The sequence below is a fragment of the Ips typographus genome, linkage group LG1 (genome assembly GCF_016097725.1).
Source record: "Ips typographus isolate SLU linkage group LG1, UJ_Ityp_2.0, whole genome shotgun sequence".
NCBI lineage: Eukaryota > Metazoa > Arthropoda > Insecta > Coleoptera > Curculionidae > Ips > Ips typographus.
The window spans coordinates 27780956-27800461 of record NC_138422.1 but is presented as its reverse complement, the minus strand read 5'-3'; the positions used below and the strand labels follow the sequence as shown (position 1 = coordinate 27800461).

The 19506-nt window shown below is 32.0% G+C and overlaps 2 protein-coding genes and 1 long non-coding RNA gene across 6 annotated transcripts in view; 1 reads left to right on the top strand and 2 right to left on the bottom strand.

Moving 5' to 3' along the window:
• Positions 1 to 10849, bottom strand: LOC145740048 (trehalase-like). 3 transcript variants are annotated; one of them, XM_081995374.1, is made up of 8 exons: positions 10709 to 10849; positions 4818 to 5101; positions 4673 to 4760; positions 4417 to 4622; positions 955 to 1360; positions 638 to 895; positions 251 to 582; positions 1 to 194 (listed from the first exon to the last, which is right to left on the bottom strand). In XM_081995374.1, exons 2-8 carry the CDS (start codon positions 5063 to 5065, stop codon positions 11 to 13), a joined length of 1722 nt encoding a protein of 573 aa, XP_081851500.1. In that variant the 5' UTR covers positions 5066 to 5101; positions 10709 to 10849; the 3' UTR covers positions 1 to 10. The 3 variants fall into 3 exon arrangements, with proteins under 3 accessions (XP_081851500.1, XP_081851502.1, XP_081851501.1); XM_081995376.1 differs by lacking the exon at positions 10709 to 10849 and adding an exon at positions 7096 to 7216; XM_081995375.1 differs by lacking the exon at positions 10709 to 10849 and adding an exon at positions 6795 to 6938.
• The window catches only part of LOC145740064 (uncharacterized), a 35864-nt gene continuing 27148 nt past the window's right edge, over positions 10791 to 19506 (top strand). For both annotated transcript variants that reach the window (XM_081995401.1, XM_081995400.1), the window contains exon 1: positions 10791 to 11019. In XM_081995401.1, coding sequence (XP_081851527.1) covers positions 10929 to 11019 — 91 coding nt within the window. In that variant the 5' untranslated portion in view covers positions 10791 to 10928. The remainder of the gene's footprint in view (positions 11020 to 19506) is intronic.
• On the bottom strand, positions 18721 to 19186 carry LOC145740069 (uncharacterized). Its single transcript, XR_014181334.1, has 2 exons — positions 19021 to 19186; positions 18721 to 18959 (listed from the first exon to the last, which is right to left on the bottom strand). It is a non-coding gene; the product is annotated as an uncharacterized LOC145740069 (long non-coding RNA).

Genomic DNA, 19506 nt, shown 5'->3' with positions numbered 1-19506 from the left:
TTTAAATAAATTAAATTAGCACTTTATTAGTGTAAAACAAATCAATAAATGATAGGGCTACACCATTGGTCCAACCAAAACCAGCCTGAACTACATACTCTCCACCGCCTCCAAACTTTCCTGGATCGACTGCGTCATATTTTTCAAACATGATGTGATGTTCGCTATACCCGAGCATATTAGCAGATATCCACCTAAATTTGCATTGTTGTTACACTTTGTTTTATACGCATCTTAAGAAAAAAACAACCTTTCTGCAAAAACCTGCGCAATTTCGGTGGCATTTTCGTTTTCGGTTTGTAGCAAACCAAGCACCACGTATTCCTGCAACGGAGGCCAGGCGTTTCTAAAGTCCCACTGTTCACCACTTTGATCCAATGACGTTGGGACACCACCTTGGAAAATGTCAATTCCCTGTGTTAGAAGGTAGTCTGCGGCCCTTCTTCCGTAATAATCTTTTTTGGCCAAATCATAAGTTTTGGCCCACAATGGTGCAAAGTTGCTAGGGTAAAAATAGTTTCGGCTTTTTTGTAAAACTGGATCGTAGTCCAGCCAGATTCCTTCATCATCGTCATAGAAAACCTACAAAAACCAGTTGATAAAATTATGGTTTTAGTGATAGCTAAGAAGGTAAAACCTGTTCGATGGAAGTTTGCCAAATGTCTGCCCTGTATTGCCATTCCATTTGTTTTTCTTCATTTCCCAATATTTCGTAGAATTCTGCTAGGTCACTGAATGCCCTGCATAAAAAAGTATTCAAATCCACTGGTACAACTCGTTGGGCACGGATATGGGTTAAATTGGTATTAGTACCACCAGCGTCGTCAAAGAACCATCTGCTGGAAAAGTCCCAACCGCTTTCCGCCCCACTTTTGAGCGATTTGTAACACTCCATCTTGATTATTGATTAACACATGTCATTGATAATACAACTTAAAGGAGTGTTGGTAGTACCTTTCCACTTTCACTGTAGCTGCTGCATGTTTTTAAATCTTCTCCATAGGATTCAGGTCTGGGTGTGTTGCTGTTCGCTTCAAAATGCGCCAATTCGTACACTTGTCCGTTCTTTTCGATCGATTCAGTCCTATTGGTTAACCAGAAGGTTAGCTCAGTTTCCACACATTCTATGTGATTTTTCACCCAATCTGTGTCTTGGGTGTACTTTAAGTACTCCTGGATCATTAGTGTGAAAGCTGGCGGTTGGGATCGGTTCAGGTAGTACCGTCTAGAACCGTTCGGCATGAACCCTACTTCCTTGATCAGGTGGCAGATATTTTCCAACATACCACGGACCGTGTCGTACATTTCGCTTATTAGGAGACCTTTAATGATCCAGTAAGAATCCCAGTAATACAGTTCTCTATTAAAAAAAGTACAGAGTTAATCAACGAATTTTTAAGCTATAAAGTCAGTTAGTTAGTCAAATTCAAGGTTTCAGAACCACAATTTGAGTGTGTAATTAGGCTTTGGCAATAGTTTTTTGGTCCAGAACGGATATTAATTACAAATAAAGGACTTAGTGCTAGATGTTTGTATTCTACAGGGTGGTCCAGTTTTAAGTGTCAATAATTCACCATTTGATAGCTAATCAAAAAATAAGTTGACTTGCATTATGTCATTTTTCTGAAAAACGTTTCCTAAGGAAGATACAGTCCTCCAAATTTCAATTTAAAAATTCGTTTTATAGTTTAAAACTGAACATCCAAGACTTGTGAAAGTCCAAATTTGTACTGAATAGTCTAAAAACTTTTTTACTACTAGGAATGGTCTTATGATTCGCTTTCTCAGACTGCCATTCTGGTTGAGTGTCTGAAACTCGCATTCAAGAACTAAAAAAGTCCGGAAATCAAGACAAAGATTGAATTGTGCAAGAAACTCATTTTTTACTATTAAAAATAATATTAAAGTTGACTTTTAATGCTAGAACTGACTTTACTAGGATTAAAGAGAGTCCAAAAGTATATTTTCAAGACTTTAATTGGTGTACAACTCAATTTTCTTCAACTTTCAACAAGTCAAGAAGTAAATTAAATTTTCGGACTATTTTATTTCTAAAAATTAGTTCTCAAGACTATTATTGTAGCATTTGGTACCAACATTTTTTAGTTTTATTACTGAAGAAACTTGACTTTTGGAAATAGTCTTAAACTCGATTTTTCAGTCTTAAAAAGCACTAAAAACAGTCTGAATTTCTTAGAGATGCTACAATTTATTGCACCTATGAGTGTAGAAGTCAATTTAATAGTGAAGAAGCTTGAAATAACATTTTCAAAACTATGGTCAGTGGACAAACTGGCTTTTAGGCCTGATAAGTCAAAAACTTTGTAAAGATAGTCTTGAAACTCGATTTGAGGCACTGAAAACAGCCTTAAAACACTAAAAACAGTCTAGTTTATTAAGAAATACCCGAATTTTTAGCACTGAAGTGTCTAGAAGTCGATTTAATAGTGACAAAGCTTGAAATGCTATTTTAAGTCTATGAAGAATGTAAAAATTGTTTTTTAAGTTTGCTATGTCAATAACTTGGTGAAGATAGTCTTGAAACTCGATTTTCCAAGCTGAAAGCAGTTTTGAAGCACTAAAAATAGTCCAGAATTCGAAGAAAATGAAAAGCAAAGTAAAAAGCACGAAAAGTTTGTTTCATGAATCTAATGTTAATGTCCTGCATCTAAGACTATTTTCAAGACTAAAATATTGAAATTTGTCTTAAAATTATGAAAACTTACTCCAAATGCAAATTTTAAGCTTCTGATGTCACTTTTCATTAGTTCAGTCACATTTTGGGGTTCAAGTCAATTTTTAAAGTTTAAATGTATGAATTTGTTGTAACAAATTCTTGAAAAAGTAGTTTTTATGTCTACAAGTCAATTTTCAGTATTAAAGTCTCTCGATTTGCATGAAAACTGGTTACAAACACAATTTTTAAGCTTCTGAAATTTTTATCTTTTCTAATTCAATTTTCAAAACTAAAGTCTTTTAGTTTGTCTGGAAACTATGAAAACTGGCTACAATAATATTTTTTAAACTTCTTAAGTGAATTTTCCGTTTCCAAGACAATTTTTAAGTTGGTTTGGGTTAGTTTTGGTTCTTTGACCGTAATAACGTGTAATAAAGTGCTTGTTCCAATTGATTTGATCAATATTGCTCCAACGGTCTGACAGTTATGACAAAAAAAACGATTTTTTAAACAGAAATTTGAAGGACTGTATTTTCCTTAGGAAGCACTTTTCAGGAAAATGACATAATGAATGTCAACTTATTTTTTAATTGGCTATGGATTGGTGAATTATTGACATTTAAAACTGGACCACCCTGTATATGTTTTTGGGAGTTTCCTGTAAAGTTTTTTGTAATGAAAAGCCCTTCTGGAGGAAAAAAAGTTAGTATACACTGACAAAAGCTCGGTATCTTCCTTTTACTATTCAAGACTGAAAACTCGGGTTTTCATTAATTTTGTACTTGTGGTTTTTCATTGAGGTATACATAAATAATGTTTCTTTTCTAATGTGGCAATAAAAGTTCTAATAATACATAATCTTGCATATACAAAGTTGTAAATTAAGAGTGACGAATTTTACTTAAATTTCTTTTGATTTAATATTTAGATTGTAATACGATTTTTCTTGTTAATAGTGTGACCACCAGACTGCAGGGACATAACTCCTTTCCGAGATCTCTTCATCTTCTAAGCATCCTCTATATTCGTCATTCTCAGCGATACTCTTCAATGTCGTTGTCTCAGGTATGTCGAAAAGTGTTTAGCCTAACTGTAAATTTAGTAGCTTTTCTCATGTATTTTATTTGTGGTAATATAACTTTAGGTTTCTAATATGACGTCCTCAAAACAAAACAAAAAAAGCTGATGATGGTTGTTAAAAACTGAAACGTATCTTATTTATGATATTGCCACCGCACAGAGGAGGAAAAGTGGCAAAGTGTTATTTATTATCAGTTATTTCATCAAAGAATACAAAAAAACTAGTTTACCAAATTTTCAAATTTTTCTAACTTACTAAAGTGGCATTTCATTAAGTAACAAATTGTGCCATTTTGCCTTAATTTAAACTTGTACCTCTCCAAATAACCAACTTGGTGGGGGTCAAAAAACGAACACCCTGTATAGTTTGATCACCAAATTGTCTGAAATCAGCAACTTTCAATATTGATTTATTAGCATGGGATTTTTATTAAAAGTCTACAAAAGTGTTGTAATTGGGAGTTTTTAATTTCCCTTCAACTGTCAATCAAAAATCCAATCTAAACTGCAGTTAACCTGTTCTGTGAGAAATAATGGATTTAATAAAGTAACGACCAAAATAAGATTATTATGCAGGTTTTACTTAGGCTTTAATTAATAAAATTCTCTGTCTGTTGTTTGTTTTCCACGATCACTCTTGTGAAAATTTGGCAACTTACTTGAATCTACCTCCGGGTACTATGAATCCATTAGGAACTTCCAGAATCGAGTGTTGTTCTGGATTAGCAAAAACGTCATCACTTATTCTGCGCCCCAAAGTGGGCCAAATAGCTACCAAATCTTGGGCAAATTGTCGTACTTTTTCATCACTGATTTTGTCCAGAATTTTAGGAGTGTTAGTGAAATCCGGTGGTGACCAATTAACCTAATATAATCTGGTTACGTTTCCACTGATTGACCACTAAATCAACTTACCGTCTCATTTTCACTTAAAAAGTTACTATCAACAAAACTCTGTATTTCCGTTTTGGAGGGTTGTCCATTAGTCTCATTCATCAACTGCCTAAACAAGCCATTCATATTTTTTTGGTTTTGATATGAGTAGGTACCAGTGACTTACCAAAAGTTTTCCAAAGTAACATCGACCGGATTCAACTGACTCATATCGACGAACGTTTTGGAATCGTTGAAAATTTTTGCTTTTTGCACCACGTCCAGCAGTTCACCCTTACAATAAATCGGACTGGTGCAAGAGTCAATAATTACATCGTCCGATTCTTTGATAATTAAATTTTGGATGGGTGTGGTGGAGACTTTATGTAACCAAACTAATGTCAGGAGAACTGGTACACCGTAACTCCACTGCATATTCCCTGTCCGAAAGAATTAGCAATGGTAATTCCTCTGCAAAATAACAAAATGTAGTATTTCTTCGAAACATTCTTATTAGTGACAGTCAACAGTCAAATAAACAAATTAGTGAATTATGACATTTTTTGTAAGAAATTTCAATTTTTTATGGTTAGTCTATAGGTAGCATTTGTGTAAATCACAGCATTGTTGCGATTGGCCAAGAAAAAGCAGCAAACTAAAAGCTGCATTTTTTGACCAATCACAAACTACCTACTGTGCTGCTTTTAAGCATTCGATTGGTATGTTTAGTGCAAAACGAATGTATCTGTATCCTGCTCTATCAAATGTCATTGAAACAGTATGGTAATACACTGGTTTTGAATTAAACATGCCAATCGAAAACGCCATAATCTTATACCCAGTTTTTGGCAGAGCAGATTTTTGGATTTTTCAAAATAACGATTTTGGAAAAGTTTTCTTCGTAAAATTACTAACAAACAAATTTTTCCACACTGTAGTTACTTCCTGTACTTAGGGATTAACTAAAATTTGGAATTTGTGGCTATAGCTTCAAAATCTTAATCTGATTTTTCTGTGTTTTTTCGTTTGAGGTTTTCAATATTGTTTTGGTTAGCTTCAGACTAAATACTTTCAAATTTTAGTAACTGTAATTTTTGCTTTTTCTGTTTTTAATATATTTTGTAATTAATATATTTTTTTTGTTTCAGATTTGCTAATGAGATGGTCACCACTTTCAAAAGATAAGTACTAGTAGCTTAAGGTGTAGTTTTAATTGAATAATCTTATTTAATTTCTTCTCAAACTCAAAGTCACGTAATGTTTCTAAAGAGAATGTGAATATAGCACCAAAATTTATGTCTTTCAGTTTACACGTTGCATAATTAAAAAATAAAGAGTAATGTACAGGGTATTCGATTAAAAAACCTTTTGTTACTGTCATATTAAATATACCCATGATGATTAAAAATCACCCTGTAGATACAGGGTTATTCACTATAAATTACATATCATTATTAAGTAGTTATGAACTTTTTAAGGTAGTATATAATGCTCAGTTATTTGCACTCTACAGAGTGAAACAAACAAAAATATATTTTTTAAAACGTTACACCTTATAAATTATTACACTTCTAAAAACATTCTTTTTAATTCTGATTTTAGAATAAAATGTCATATTTATCTGGAACCGTTTTTTAATTATTAATTATAGAAAACCACAGTTGTGAATACGAAATAGTTAAAACTGCCAATTTAAGGCATTAATATGATAATATCGTATTGGTATTAGGTAGTATATGGTATAGTAACAAAAAAAATATTTATCTGTGTTATTTTGGTGATGTTAATCATTCCGTAATTGTGTTATTCTATGGTTAAAAAACGGATCAAGAAAATTATAACATATTGTATATTTTTTAAATCCGAGAAAAATGAGCTTCTTAAAGATTTTAAAAACGGTTTTCTTGTATTGCTTTCACCGATAATAATAACTGTAATAAAGAGTGGATAATTATTAGTGAATTTAAGTTGAAAATAATTTATAGTGAATAACCCTAACTTAAAATTATCCGTGGCTTAAGTGCTACTGGATTTAATATTGATAAGGGTTCTTTTCAATTATTATACAGATACATTTGGGGTTATGACTTTTGGAAGTTTAGTTTACCTGGTTTCACTTGTTTTGAAGTACAAAAATCGAAAAAACATACAACACGAAACTCACCTATTAACGACTAAAAATGCTACTTATTGTGGCCAGTATTTGTACTACTTCAACTTAATAAATAATTGCATGACACTATTGTTTGATGAAAACTATTTTTTAAATAATTGGAAATTTTTCACGGTTTTTCCCGACTGTATACTGTAGTTCAGTTGCGGTTTCTCAGTATACGCCTTAAACTAAAATAGCATACATATAGGTTCTGGCATTGTTTATGTTAACTTATTCCTTTGCTAAAAATAGGATTCTTGATTACATACACAGAAAAACGCAAATTTCAGTTTTGTATTCTAAGACTTACCTCAAAGTACATTCAACCACATTCACAAGACACATACCGACTACATCCATCAACGCACTTCATCATATTGCACCAAATTAAAAACCTCTATAAACTTTAATTCCTCGGTAATTAGTCATCTGTGGAACGAAATAGCTTTTGTATAAATTTACTTGAAAATAAAGTGGGTTGACGAAGAAATTTCAGACCGAACCGAAACTAACAAAAGAAATTTTATCCATAATACGATTCAAGGTTCTTGTAAATTAATTCAGCCTATTCAATTAAAGGATTTTAGTATTTTCATTATTTCTTGTCTGAGTGGACAGTGGACCAAAACCAGTTCAAGTATCACAGACAAAACAAGCTGTAGTGTGTTTCTTTTATGCCTCTAAAAAAGTCTTATTTAGAGGTGTAATTAGACTGGGAATCATAGTTAATCTAAATGTAATAGTGCGTTAAATAACTATAAATCAGTGTTTTATATTTATGTGCACTTCTTGTATACTGCCCCACTGTCAGCTGTACTATTTCTACAGTTGCAAGGCAAACCAAACAAATTAATTATTATCTTTTAGACGAGGACGAGAAGGTAGGAATTAGGAATAAAATCTATTCGAGACTGTAATCGCTGAGATTACTTTGAAAGCCATAATAATTGCAAATAGCAAGAGTTCTCGACATGAAACATAATAAAACCTGTTTGTTCTTGCAAAATTGCTTAATTCATGTTAAGTTGAAATGATAGTAATACAGATCAAAAGTGTACAGGGTGAATGAAAATAAGCAAATTTACAACTAATTTTTGATTTATGAATGGGACGTAATCACCAACCCTTGTCTACTACAATCGAGTTTCTCATGGTTTGTTACATTTATGGTTCATGTACCATATCATATTATGTCAAAAAGTTTTTCAGGATATTGACGGTTAAAAAATGATTTTTCAAATGACATTCTACACGTGATAATGTCATTTTTCAATTGTCAATATTATGAGAAGAGTTGAGGGTCTATTTGAAAGTCTAAAGGTGGAACTTCTTTTCGGTCAATTCTTTAACATTACGATGTCGAAAATATTTTAGAGGGATTGGATCCGCTTTAAGCAATACTCAAAATTTTAAACAATTTTAAGATGTTCGTTAGGCACTTCTATAAAATCCCATCATCGTGATTCACCCTGTATAGCAAAAGTGTATCAAAAAAGATAAATAGCAACATTTTTCATTTTTTTTTGTTACAAGTATGGGGATCTCAAAACGGTAAAATACGGCTTTCATAAACGCGTTGGGATTCATTAATTTGCTAGTTTCAAATTCTAAAAACTTTTCTGAAAAACAAATTTTGGAAAAATCATTTCTATCTGATTCTGAGCTTGTTTGATAATTAAAAGTGACAAGTGCAAGAGTAACAAAATTGTATCCTTTTAAATACGTTTTCAAAATTGCTGTTGATATTGTCTGATTTTAGAATTCAATTTAGAACATAGTTAAGAACCTGTTTTTAAACTGACATTTTTCAGTCAAGAAAAGTTGATCTGTTTCTTAATTCTCTTTTTAATTGGTTCAGTAAAAACTTCCTAATTTGGATTTGCTAATGCTTTTCTTTGAGATTTCCACGTCACTACAATTTTACCTGGAGGACTTACAATTCAACATTTGAGAGCTATTTTTATATTTTTGACCTGATTTAGAACCTTTGAAGGTAGAAAACTAATTTGAAAGCTTAAATTCTTGGATTATAAGATTTTCAGACTTATAATTCAACTTCGGAGAGCTTTTTTCATATTTTTTTATTTTTTAAAGATAGGAAACTGACTTGAAAGCTTCAACTTTGTCTTTTAAGACAGTTTTTAGGGTTTTAAACAAGTTTCAAGTCTTTACAGTTAAAATGTTACCTGAAAGACTTAAAATGCAACTTTAGAGATATGTTTCAAGATTTTTTACCTAAATTATAACCGTTCAAGGTTGAAAACTGATTTAGGAGACTTAAACTTTGTTTTTTAAGGCATTTTTTAAAATTTTCAGACAAGTTTCAAAACTAATTGACCTGAAAGGCTTTAAATACAACTTTTAAAAGCTTTTTCAAAATTTTTGACCTGACTTCCAACCCTTGAAGGTACGAAACTGATTTGAAGGCTAAAACTTCGTCTTTCAAGATAGTTTTTATGATTTTCGGACAACTTTCAAGATTAAACTGTCAACATTTTATGTGGAGGACTTACAATTCAACATTTGAGAGTTTTTTTCATATTTTTGACCTGATTTAGAAACTTTGAAGGTAGAAAACTAATTCAAAAGCTTAAACTTCGACTTTCAAAACCGTTTTCATGATTTTCAGACTTATAATCCAATTTCGGAGAGCTTTTTCCATATTTTTTTAGTTGTTAAAGATAGAAAACTGACTTGAAAGCTTCAACTTTGTCTTTTAAACAAGTTTCAAGTCTTTACACTTAAAATTTGACCTGAAAGACTTAAAATGCAACTTCAGAGATATGTTTTAAGATTTTTTACCTAAATTCTAACCGTTCAAGGTTGAAAACTGATTTAGGAGACTTGAACTTTGTTTTTTAAGGCATTTTTTATAATTTTCCATCAATCACTGTAAATTGACCTGAAAAGCTTTAAATACAACTTTTAAAAGCTTTTTCAAAATTTTTGACCTGACTTCCAACCCTTGAAAGTACGAAACTGATTTGAAGGCTAAAACTTTGTCTTTCAAGATAGTTTTTATGATTTTCGGACAACTTTCAAGATTAAACTGTCAAAATTTTATGTGGAAGACTTAAAACATTTGAGAGCTTTTTTCGTATTTTTGACCTGATTTAGAACCTTAGAAGATAGAAAACTAATTCGAAAGCTTATACTTTGTTTTTCAAAACAGTTTTCATGATTTTCATTAAAATATTCTTTAAAAACCGGCCCCCTTTTTCCATACTTACGAGTACGACCCTGTTGGTTGTTTTCTGTATACAGGGTGGCTCTAAATTGATTGTAAGATACTTAAAGGTTAGAAAGTACATAAAAAATAAACGCCAAAGGGTCATAGAAACTATGGTTGAAAAGTGTCCCCTTTCGGAGCTAGCGGGCCCTAAGTATACAGGGTGTTACAAATTCGATGCATTAGCATTGCTATCTCAGAAATTATAGTTGATAGAGCTTTAGTTAAATGGAGGCAAACCACCTTGTATTGACAGTATACATCTAAAATCACGATTGTCTATTAACCAATTTTCCAAAAATGAACTTCTCAAGTTAACATTTCTGAACATTTCAAGTTAGCATAATTATTAAGCTTGATTTGGGTTTTTCATAAAATGTTTTTTCCTTAGTAGTAACCAAGATTCTCATGCATTTTTTTTTAAATCCAAATCTGCCAGAAATAAATATTCCGTAAAGAAACATCATAAGAAAAATCAGTAAACAAACAGAACATGAACCAAATTGACATACACTGTTACTGAAAATGTGCAAATGTAATCTGTCATTGCTGTCACAGTATTTGATATACAATATGTTTGAGACTGTATCTCTTATAGAAATTTGCACTAAACAAAGTGCTTTTTATTCGAAATAGTTTCAAGCATGGTTTCAGTGTATTAAAGCTAGAATATTGTCAGGAAAGTAGTACATACCTGAATAAGAATCAGAAATTTTCCAGAATACTTATCACGACAATTACTAATATAGCAGCGATAAAACCACCAAAATAAGCCAAAGTCCCTTAAAGTACTTATCGGTAACTGCCGTTCACATTATTATTTATATCTAACATTTATTTACTATTGCTCGTGATAAGATAATAAAACCGATTTTAAATTCCATACACTATTTGCGAATCTTCTTCAATTGGTCATGTATTGTTTGTTTATATTTATATTGTTTTCCCATTTAGTGCAAGGCCGCTCTCTCATTGACGAAACGAGGATGATCATATTTACATTAGGTAATGTAATTATCGATTTTAACGCAATTAACTGGAAATTAAATTTGGAAATGCAGGATTTGATTATCGGTTGATTAAAACCATACAAAACGTAATGCAATTGCGGTCAGCCTACGAATATTTATAATAATAATTAATTTGTGGCTTATTATTAATAACCCTAAGCCCTTTTATGTTAATTGTAATGTTAATTTTGCTATTGATTAAAGCCGCATAACTTCAGTCTGGATTTCACATACAGATGAAGAATTTACTGGCAGTACAATTAGTATAAATTATATGATCTGCGTTTATAACTGTATGAGAACGATTTTGGCAGTTGTGACATTTGGATAATAACTGTCAAAACTACCTTTATAGAGATATACTCAATGCAGTTTCTTAAGTAGAATTTTGACAGTTTTGTGACAGTGAATTATTAACGTTCTCTCCATAGAGCTATACTAGAGAGCCTATTAATTAGTATCTTATCAACAATTTTTGATATACTTAGGAACACAACTTTTTGAGCTACTCACACTGTCTCAAAAATCGCGTATTCCTCTTGGGCAAGGTCTGATTTTTGTTCGACAACCCTACTAATTGATGCTAATTTTCATTTTACTACTTAATATAAACTATTTTTGTTTCGATCAGTTTTGCCTTTTTTGAGATAATGACAATAATTTGCTGCTTGCGGCCAAACGGTTTTTATATTGAAAATATACAAGAACAACTCAAATTTAGTTGTTTTTTTATAATTTTGATAACTACATATAATAAAAAGATCAAAAACGACAGAAACATGACAACTGTTTTATTGTCTCCGTCATAATTGTCTCAAAAACGACAAAACTTACCCCGTAAATGTATATCATTCAGAGTTTTATCATCTTTTTGTTTGCTGGATTTGATCCAAAGTTCAACAGCAAACAACCGCTCATTTACAATTTCGTTTCACAATTGTATGACGGCAATTCAGCTAAAAAAACTCTCCCATTTGGAAACATTGCTCCTCAAAAATGTGAGGGTATAAAAGAAGAACATGCCCGGAAAAACTGTTAGAAATGAAACGGTTTATTTAGATAGAAAGGCATTCGCTAAATCAGACTTTAATTTGACGAATACAAAAATACGAGGGACGATAAAGGAAAAGACCTGACGCGCTCGATGGGGGGCAATTTTCGTACAAGCCCCGGGAGAACAAAAATGTCATTTAGAGCAGTCGTCATTCAGATTGGTCCTTATTTTTGCAGATACCGTTTGCCGGGCCCCCTTTTTTCCAAACCTGGTGTTTGCCCTTATTGCCAACGGACTTTTATTTAGATAATTTGATTCTTTCTCACGGACATACATTTCCTTTTTACTTTTGCTTTACTGTTAACCTAAAACACATACACACAAACCTAAAAACAGTTACTAACTGGGTGTTCAAAACAATTAGGTTAAAACAACTTTATTACCTAAAATAAAAATAAAAACAATAACATAAAATATAATGTGTATCAAAATTGAAATTTCCATTCAATTGAAGAGAAAAAAGCAAAACTAGTAATTTTCTCATCTTTTCATGAGACATTAAACTAAAATGAAATTTCTTCCCATCATATCAAACTTTGCCTTTTTTTGTTAAAGTTGGTTTACTTTGGCTTTGAATTTCGGATCACCCAGTATAAAGTAAAATGCAATAACAAAGTAACTATGTAATTCATAACCTATTATGCAATAAAGGAAAACTAATTGCCTTTTTATCTTCGTAAATCTTCTAGGAACCTAATATTTCTAGCAACTTTGTTAAGTGCATTTTAACTGTTTTTATTTACATAAATGACAGTCACGTGACTATTTTTTGTAAGGTTCTGAGTAAATTAGCTTTTCGTAACAAAATCGTATATTTTTGTACAGAAATACAGCCTCCGCCTGTACGTCGGGAATTTATGTTTTTGGTTCTATTGGTTTTTACATTTTAGAATTGAATATTTGAGAAAATATAAACAAAAATAAATATCTTTAAGCAAAAGACTGGCCTAACTAGGAAGTAAAAAAGACAGGGCTGTACTGCGATAAATATAAAAAACTAGTAAAGCATAGATAGTCAATGTGTGGAAAAAGTATCACTTTCTGCTAGGGATGTAAAATTTCCGGAAAATTAAATTTATGGAAATTTTTCCAGAAAATTTTCGGTAATTGTCCGGAAAAATTGGAAAATCTGAAACTTCAAAAATAATTTGTTTTTTACATTTTTGTACTATTAACTTGAAGGTATTCAGGCAGTTGAGACCTGTAACCTGAAACGCTCCTGTGATATTGAGCAAAAACTGCAAAAAACTAGAGTCAACTTTGACGCCCTCTAACGGCTAAACGGGGCAACTTAGCCCTGCCCGCTGAACGTCACGTGATAGTCCCGTTCGTTAGCTTTCTTTTGATATACGGTAGTTTTATACAGGGTGTTTGAAATAAGCGAGTTATGGACGATTTTCTGAAAAATTGCACGGAATTTTAATCTAACTTAGGGAGTTTTTGGGCCTATTATACTAATGGCGACTATTTTGGACTTTCCTTAATCAAAGTGATTTTTTTTTAACTAATTTGAACCTGGGTAACACAAATCTCACGTCCATTTTGCTCTAACTGGCACCGTTTCGGAGATGACCTTGAAATTATGTCAATTTTGACATTTTAGGGCGTGGCACCCTTGCAAGATTACATTTTGACAAATGACACTTTACGTCATTTTTGTACTATTAACCTGAAGGTATTTAAGCAGTTGAGGTTAATTTTGAAAATAAAAAATTTTCTGAAAAAAATCAGGTCACCCTTGAAAATTCTTGACAATTCCAGTTTTTAATTTTTCAAGGTCAAACGGTGCATAATACCTAAAAAGTGTATAGAAGGTAGAAGTTGCATCCCATCGAGATGCATTTGCGGTAAAAACTTCAGACTTCTAACCTGAGGTCGTTCCTGAGATATTGAGCAAAAACTGTTAAAAACGAGAGTCAACTTTGACGCCCTCTTGTGGCTAAACGGGACAACTTAGCCGTGCCCGCTCAACGTCACGTGATAGCCCCGTTCATTAGCTTTCTTTTGTTATACGGTGGTTTTACATAGGGTGTTTGAAATAAGCGAGTTATTGACGATTTTCTGGAAAAATGCACCAAAATTTCGCTCAAATTGGGGATTTCTGCTTTCGAGAAGAGTGGTCAAAAAAGTACGGCTGTAGGAGCAAAAACAATTGAATATCGATACAAAGATTTTACATCAAGTAGGCCTAGAATATGACGTAGATTCCAAAAATCGAATAAAAAATTATGAGTTTGGTTTGTTGCTCAAATTTGGGACACCCTGTATACTGATGGATTATCTAGGAATAAAGTAGACTCAGATATCTATAAGATGCATATTTGGTATTTTTACAAGGATGTTAAAAGTTCAATAAATCATCCTGTAAACTACTCCTGTATTGTCAATAACTCGGTTATTTTGACAATTATCGGGTGGTTCAATATACCAATTTGTAGCCCTTGAAATTCTCTTTTGACCACCCTGTATAGCGTTTTTACCTAAAACGTCGAATAACTGAGTTATTTACTGTTAAAACTGAGTTGTTTGTTGTAAAGTTTGATTTTGACAGTTTTTATTGTGACAGCCCAGAAGGGAGAACATATAGAACATCTATTCAATTAAATCAGATTACTTACTATACCCTTGCATAAATTTATAAATAATATTTAATCATTTACCCCCGTTTGCATCGTCGTTTTGTAAGCCGAGCTTAATTTAAGTTTAGGTTAGACTGTGACAGTACAGATGAAAAAAGTCACACTCTGAACCACACTTAACTTAAGCTATGCTTAAAGTACGACGGTGCAAATGGCGGTTAGATGTCTTAAATTATCTCATTAGAATGCATGATAAGTTTGACAATAACAATGACAAGTTTGACAGTTGTTTTCCCTATCATGGAAAATTTTCATTTAAACATGAAGTAATTTTCCGGTAAATTTCCAAAAATTGAAATTTTACATCTCTATTTTCTGCACTACTTAGGAAAATAACTATTCTGCTTACCGTTTTGTCACTGTTTGAACGTTAAAATTAACATACTTTAAGAGCAACAAGGCAACCACACGGAACTGGACAGGCAATCTGAATGCATTTGTTTATGACTAAAAAAAAAAACGATAAGATAAATTTATTGAATTTATGTAATTTCGGACAGTGATAAGACGTGACATTGTTTTGTTGTAGTATTAACAAAAATACAGGAAATTGCTATGGTCTGCGAGAATTTAGTCGAAAATATTATGTTTATAGAGGAAAAGAAATGAGTAGACAAGCATGTAAATTGTTATGCTACGCTAAAATTTTGATTTTATTGTTTTTTTCAAAGTTTTGTTGAGAAACCAAAGATGCTAACTTCTCAGTAATTGATGGTGTGAAACTCTTTTCGCTCCTTGTACATATCTAGCTCTTAAATTACTTATTTTCCAAAACCAGATTTTCTGAAAAATCTAGTCAAGTAAGAAATTCCTGCTAAATCGTCCAAAATGAGTTTAGGTTTTAGATTTTTCGGTACGATAGCACAAAGTAGTCCTAAAAAGGCATTTTTGCAAAACTTTGTTATTCTTAGTTTAACTCGAATTTTTAAACCTCTGTTAAGGTTGTTAGGAGTCACAATTTTAAGACTTTAAGAAAATAACACACAGGGATTTCAAAACCCGTAAGATATACAACAGTGTTGTTAACCAAATAACGGATTAGAGAGAAAATGTCTTTTATTATTAACATTTTTTCCGGAAATGTTCGACTACAATTAAACCAAACCAAAAACCAAATAAAAGGATATTTAATTTTTGTTAAAAACCTTAAAAATTGTGAATAAGACGACGATTAAAATCATAAGTTCAAAACTTTTGCCATATTGGATTTTAGTAAAATAGTTATCTCAAAACTAACATAACCAGTTAAACGCAGAAAAATTATTTAATTATTCATTTTTTTCACGGTTTTTGAGGAAATCCAGTAGTATCACATACGCAGCAAGTTTTAATCTCTTCTTGGAACCATTTAAGGTATTTCCGTGAAAATGGGTACCAAAAACAGGTGTTATTATACTTTCGTGCTGTAAATAGGATTGCTTTCAAGATAAGAGTTTGATGGTAATTTTAGAAATTAATCTAAACGAAAAAAGGTACGTGACACATTGGTATCATCCATCTAAAAGGTATCATAAGAGGGAAATTTTGTACATTTTTATTCTTCCAAATTTCTGGCATATTTAGTGCAGAAAAGCACGTCGTGCTGTAAAATGACGATTTCGGTCCTTTTCTTTACGTTTGCATTTCAATTTGAACAATAAAATCGGGACATTTTTCAAAATTTTTTGGGTAAGTATTAAAAAGTATTAAAAGTAGTATTTAAAAAATGCTGAATTTGATAAAAGTTAATAGTTTGTTTAATTTACACTGGTTTGTCATTTTGTGTCACGTGTCCTTCCACCATAGTTTTAGTTCTCTTTATTATGATTATCTTCGATTTTTCACTGTCATAGTTATTTAGAGAGGGCGCTCGTTTCGTAAGGGCTAATCTTCAAGCCGATCCACGTTTCAGACGAGTGAGTAATGCCTTAACCCTTAGCGGAGACATTAGTAAAACAATTTATACCACCCGAAGCCGTTTTTTCGTCCACTTCCTCTCACTATATATCTGCGTTATTCACGCTGACCCGTGCCCTCGCCAACATTAAACTTCTTTATCTCGCCCAAAACCAGATTCCAGACCGTTTTGCCTCTTAATAACATAAATTACGGGCGGGCAATTTAACGTGCCGCCCCTTCGGCTACTTGCCTACCACTGACTGAGAAGTTAGCACTCCGTTTAGAACTTTACTAAGTATGGTTAATTACGCTTTAGATTCCATATAAATGTAGTGAGCAGCTAATTTAGATCAGTGTTGTAAGGGCTTTGCAAAAATTGAGAAATTGGATTGTTACATAGCAATATCCAAGCAATAATCAAAGTTTTTAGTTGTGCAGAAAACAATTAATAGTTATCTTTCCAAGAAGTGCAGAAAGCAATGCTTATTTTTTATGATTGTAGTTGAGTTTGGCAATGATGTTAATGCTAGCTATATCCCAATTCTAATTTAAATCATTGTTCCTACTAAAGTTTCTAGTCATTTGGTGTGTGTCTTCATTCATGTCTTAGATAGCAATTTCAATGTTGTCTATGGGAAAATGAACAAGAAAACAAACTTCTTATTCTTTTTTTTCTTTGTGTATGCGATCTGCGATTACTTCTGCCCGGAGTTCTTTCTCTTTTTTCTCTTTTTCTTGAGTGTGTTCACTTGCTTTATGTGTAGACCGAATATCTTGATATAAGCTGCATTTAGAACTATTCCTACAATGGTAAGTTCAGCTACATTGTTCTTGATACTTTATATTAGGATATTTGGTCTATAGAGCAGTGTAAACACTAAAATAAATCAATCAAAATCAACAACAAATACCATTTCATTTAAACTCTTTTGGTTGGTCTATGTTTGGTTACGTCAGTCCACAGGGTCCACAAATTCGTGTGTAAGAGTGTCTCTTTAATGAGGATCTCAAAAAACAGTAAGAAATTATTATTCCGTTGTTTAGATTATGTTGGCAAAATTGGGTAAGTTGAAGTTTGACCTTTCCACTTTAATACTTAAAAAAATTCCGATTACTTCCGGTGTTCCAAAAAAAAATGAAATTTTGTATTGATTTTTTTGATGAGATAACTGAAAATAAATTCCTCTTTACCATTGCCACTTTTCCTTCTCTACAACGTGGAAATATTTGTTATTTGACGTTTCGTTTATCATCATCAACTTTCATTTTTCTTCTTCTAGTTTAAAATCTCTTAATTTTTCTTCAAAATGTCAAGATACGATAATATGGCGCCCATAAGAAAAATGCAAGTGGATGATGGTAACTAAAAACCGAATCGTCAGATCTCTAATATCATATTGGCACGTTCAACATCTCATCAACTACCTAAATCAATAAAAATATAAATTGTTGTTTTCCTAACAAGTGCAGAAAGTGATACTTTCCCGCTGACTGAAGTTGAACATCACTCAAGTGCGGGGAAGACACTTTCCGCACGTGATAGGAACATCATTTTTTCTACGAGCGTTTTTCAATAAGCACATAATATTAAGTACAAAAACTAAACTTGATTAAAAGCTACAAACTTAATTACCATAAATGGGTTATTGATAGAATAATTATTATATGGAATAATAATTTTGAATATGATACATAAATTAATATAATTTAATTTACGTAGTGCGGGAATGTTATTTGCGCACGTGTTAGAAACAATATTCTACGAATAAGTGAAGTTTCCCGCATAGTTTGCAGGAAAATGCTACTTCGCATTTTTTCACGCATAGTGTGCTGGAATATGCTACTTTGCATATGTAAAAGTGTGCGCAAAGTAGCTTATTTGCGGTCATTCGTAGAAAAAATTATTTTCCAAATTTTTTGTTTTTCCGAAAATCACCGGTAATTAATATTTTTCACAAGACGGCATTAAAAAAAATATACCAAACTCCAAATTGCTCAATTTTGCAATAAAACCAACTCTGCATTTCTTATCGTTTTTTGAGGCACCTTGTATAAATCCAGCATAATTAATTCTTCTCCTTATTAATGTGTTTATGAGTTTTTGTTAATGAGTTTTTGTTAATGGTTTTTGCTAATGGGAGATTTTCATTTTATTACTTATTTAGGAATCCATTCATCACATCACTCATTTTTGTCTGTATATTGAATAGCCTGTTTTTTTGGATCTCCTCTATTACTGGTATCTCTATTTTGTAAATTAGAGCATTCATCTTTATTACTTTGCTTGTGAGTGGGTGTTATCTACTTATTTCTTACTCGGTGGATATGGTTCTCCATTTAAGTATATGGCAGGATTGGATATAGCTAGGAATTTTTGGCTGTCAGATTCAGTTTCTGGGTCTTAATAAATCAAAACGTGTCTTACCTTATTTTGCTTTAGATGCAGTAATTCTGGCAGAATTTGGCTTCTTACCAGAAAATTACTTACGCGCACAGTCCTACGCTTACGTTTCAGCTATTGTTTTAGTATCATCAACGAGATTTGTAATATTTTTTAATTTACTTAGAACTGACTGAACTGACTGAATTACTTTAACTCCACCAAATTACATTTTTCTTTCTTTCTTAATTTTTGCTGATTTGTCACTCTGTCAAACATATTCGTTTAGTTTCTAACTGTTCATTTGAGTTAGTTTAAGGTTAAGTGATTACATTTTTCTGGAATGCACTAAACTATTTGTTTTATAAATGAAAGAGTTTTAATTACAAGCCAAAGTAGTTTTAAAACACCAAAACTGACTATGCTTTCCAGAAGTCATATTTCATTCATAGTTGTATCTGTAATGTAACTGTAAATTGTTATAGGTAAACCAGAAGTTTCTTTGATTTGAAACTTATGCTTTTTCGGATA

Coding starts and splice junctions, on each gene's coding strand:
- LOC145740048 (XM_081995374.1), bottom strand. CDS start 5,065: ATGCAGTGGAGTTACGGTGTACCAGTTCTCCTGACATTAGTTTGGTTA. Junction 4,761..4,817: donor GTTACTTTGGAAAACTTTTG/GTAAGTCACTGG, acceptor TGGCTTGTTTAG/GCAGTTGATGAATGAGACTA. Junction 4,623..4,672: donor TTTTAAGTGAAAATGAGACG/GTAAGTTGATTT, acceptor AGATTATATTAG/GTTAATTGGTCACCACCGGA.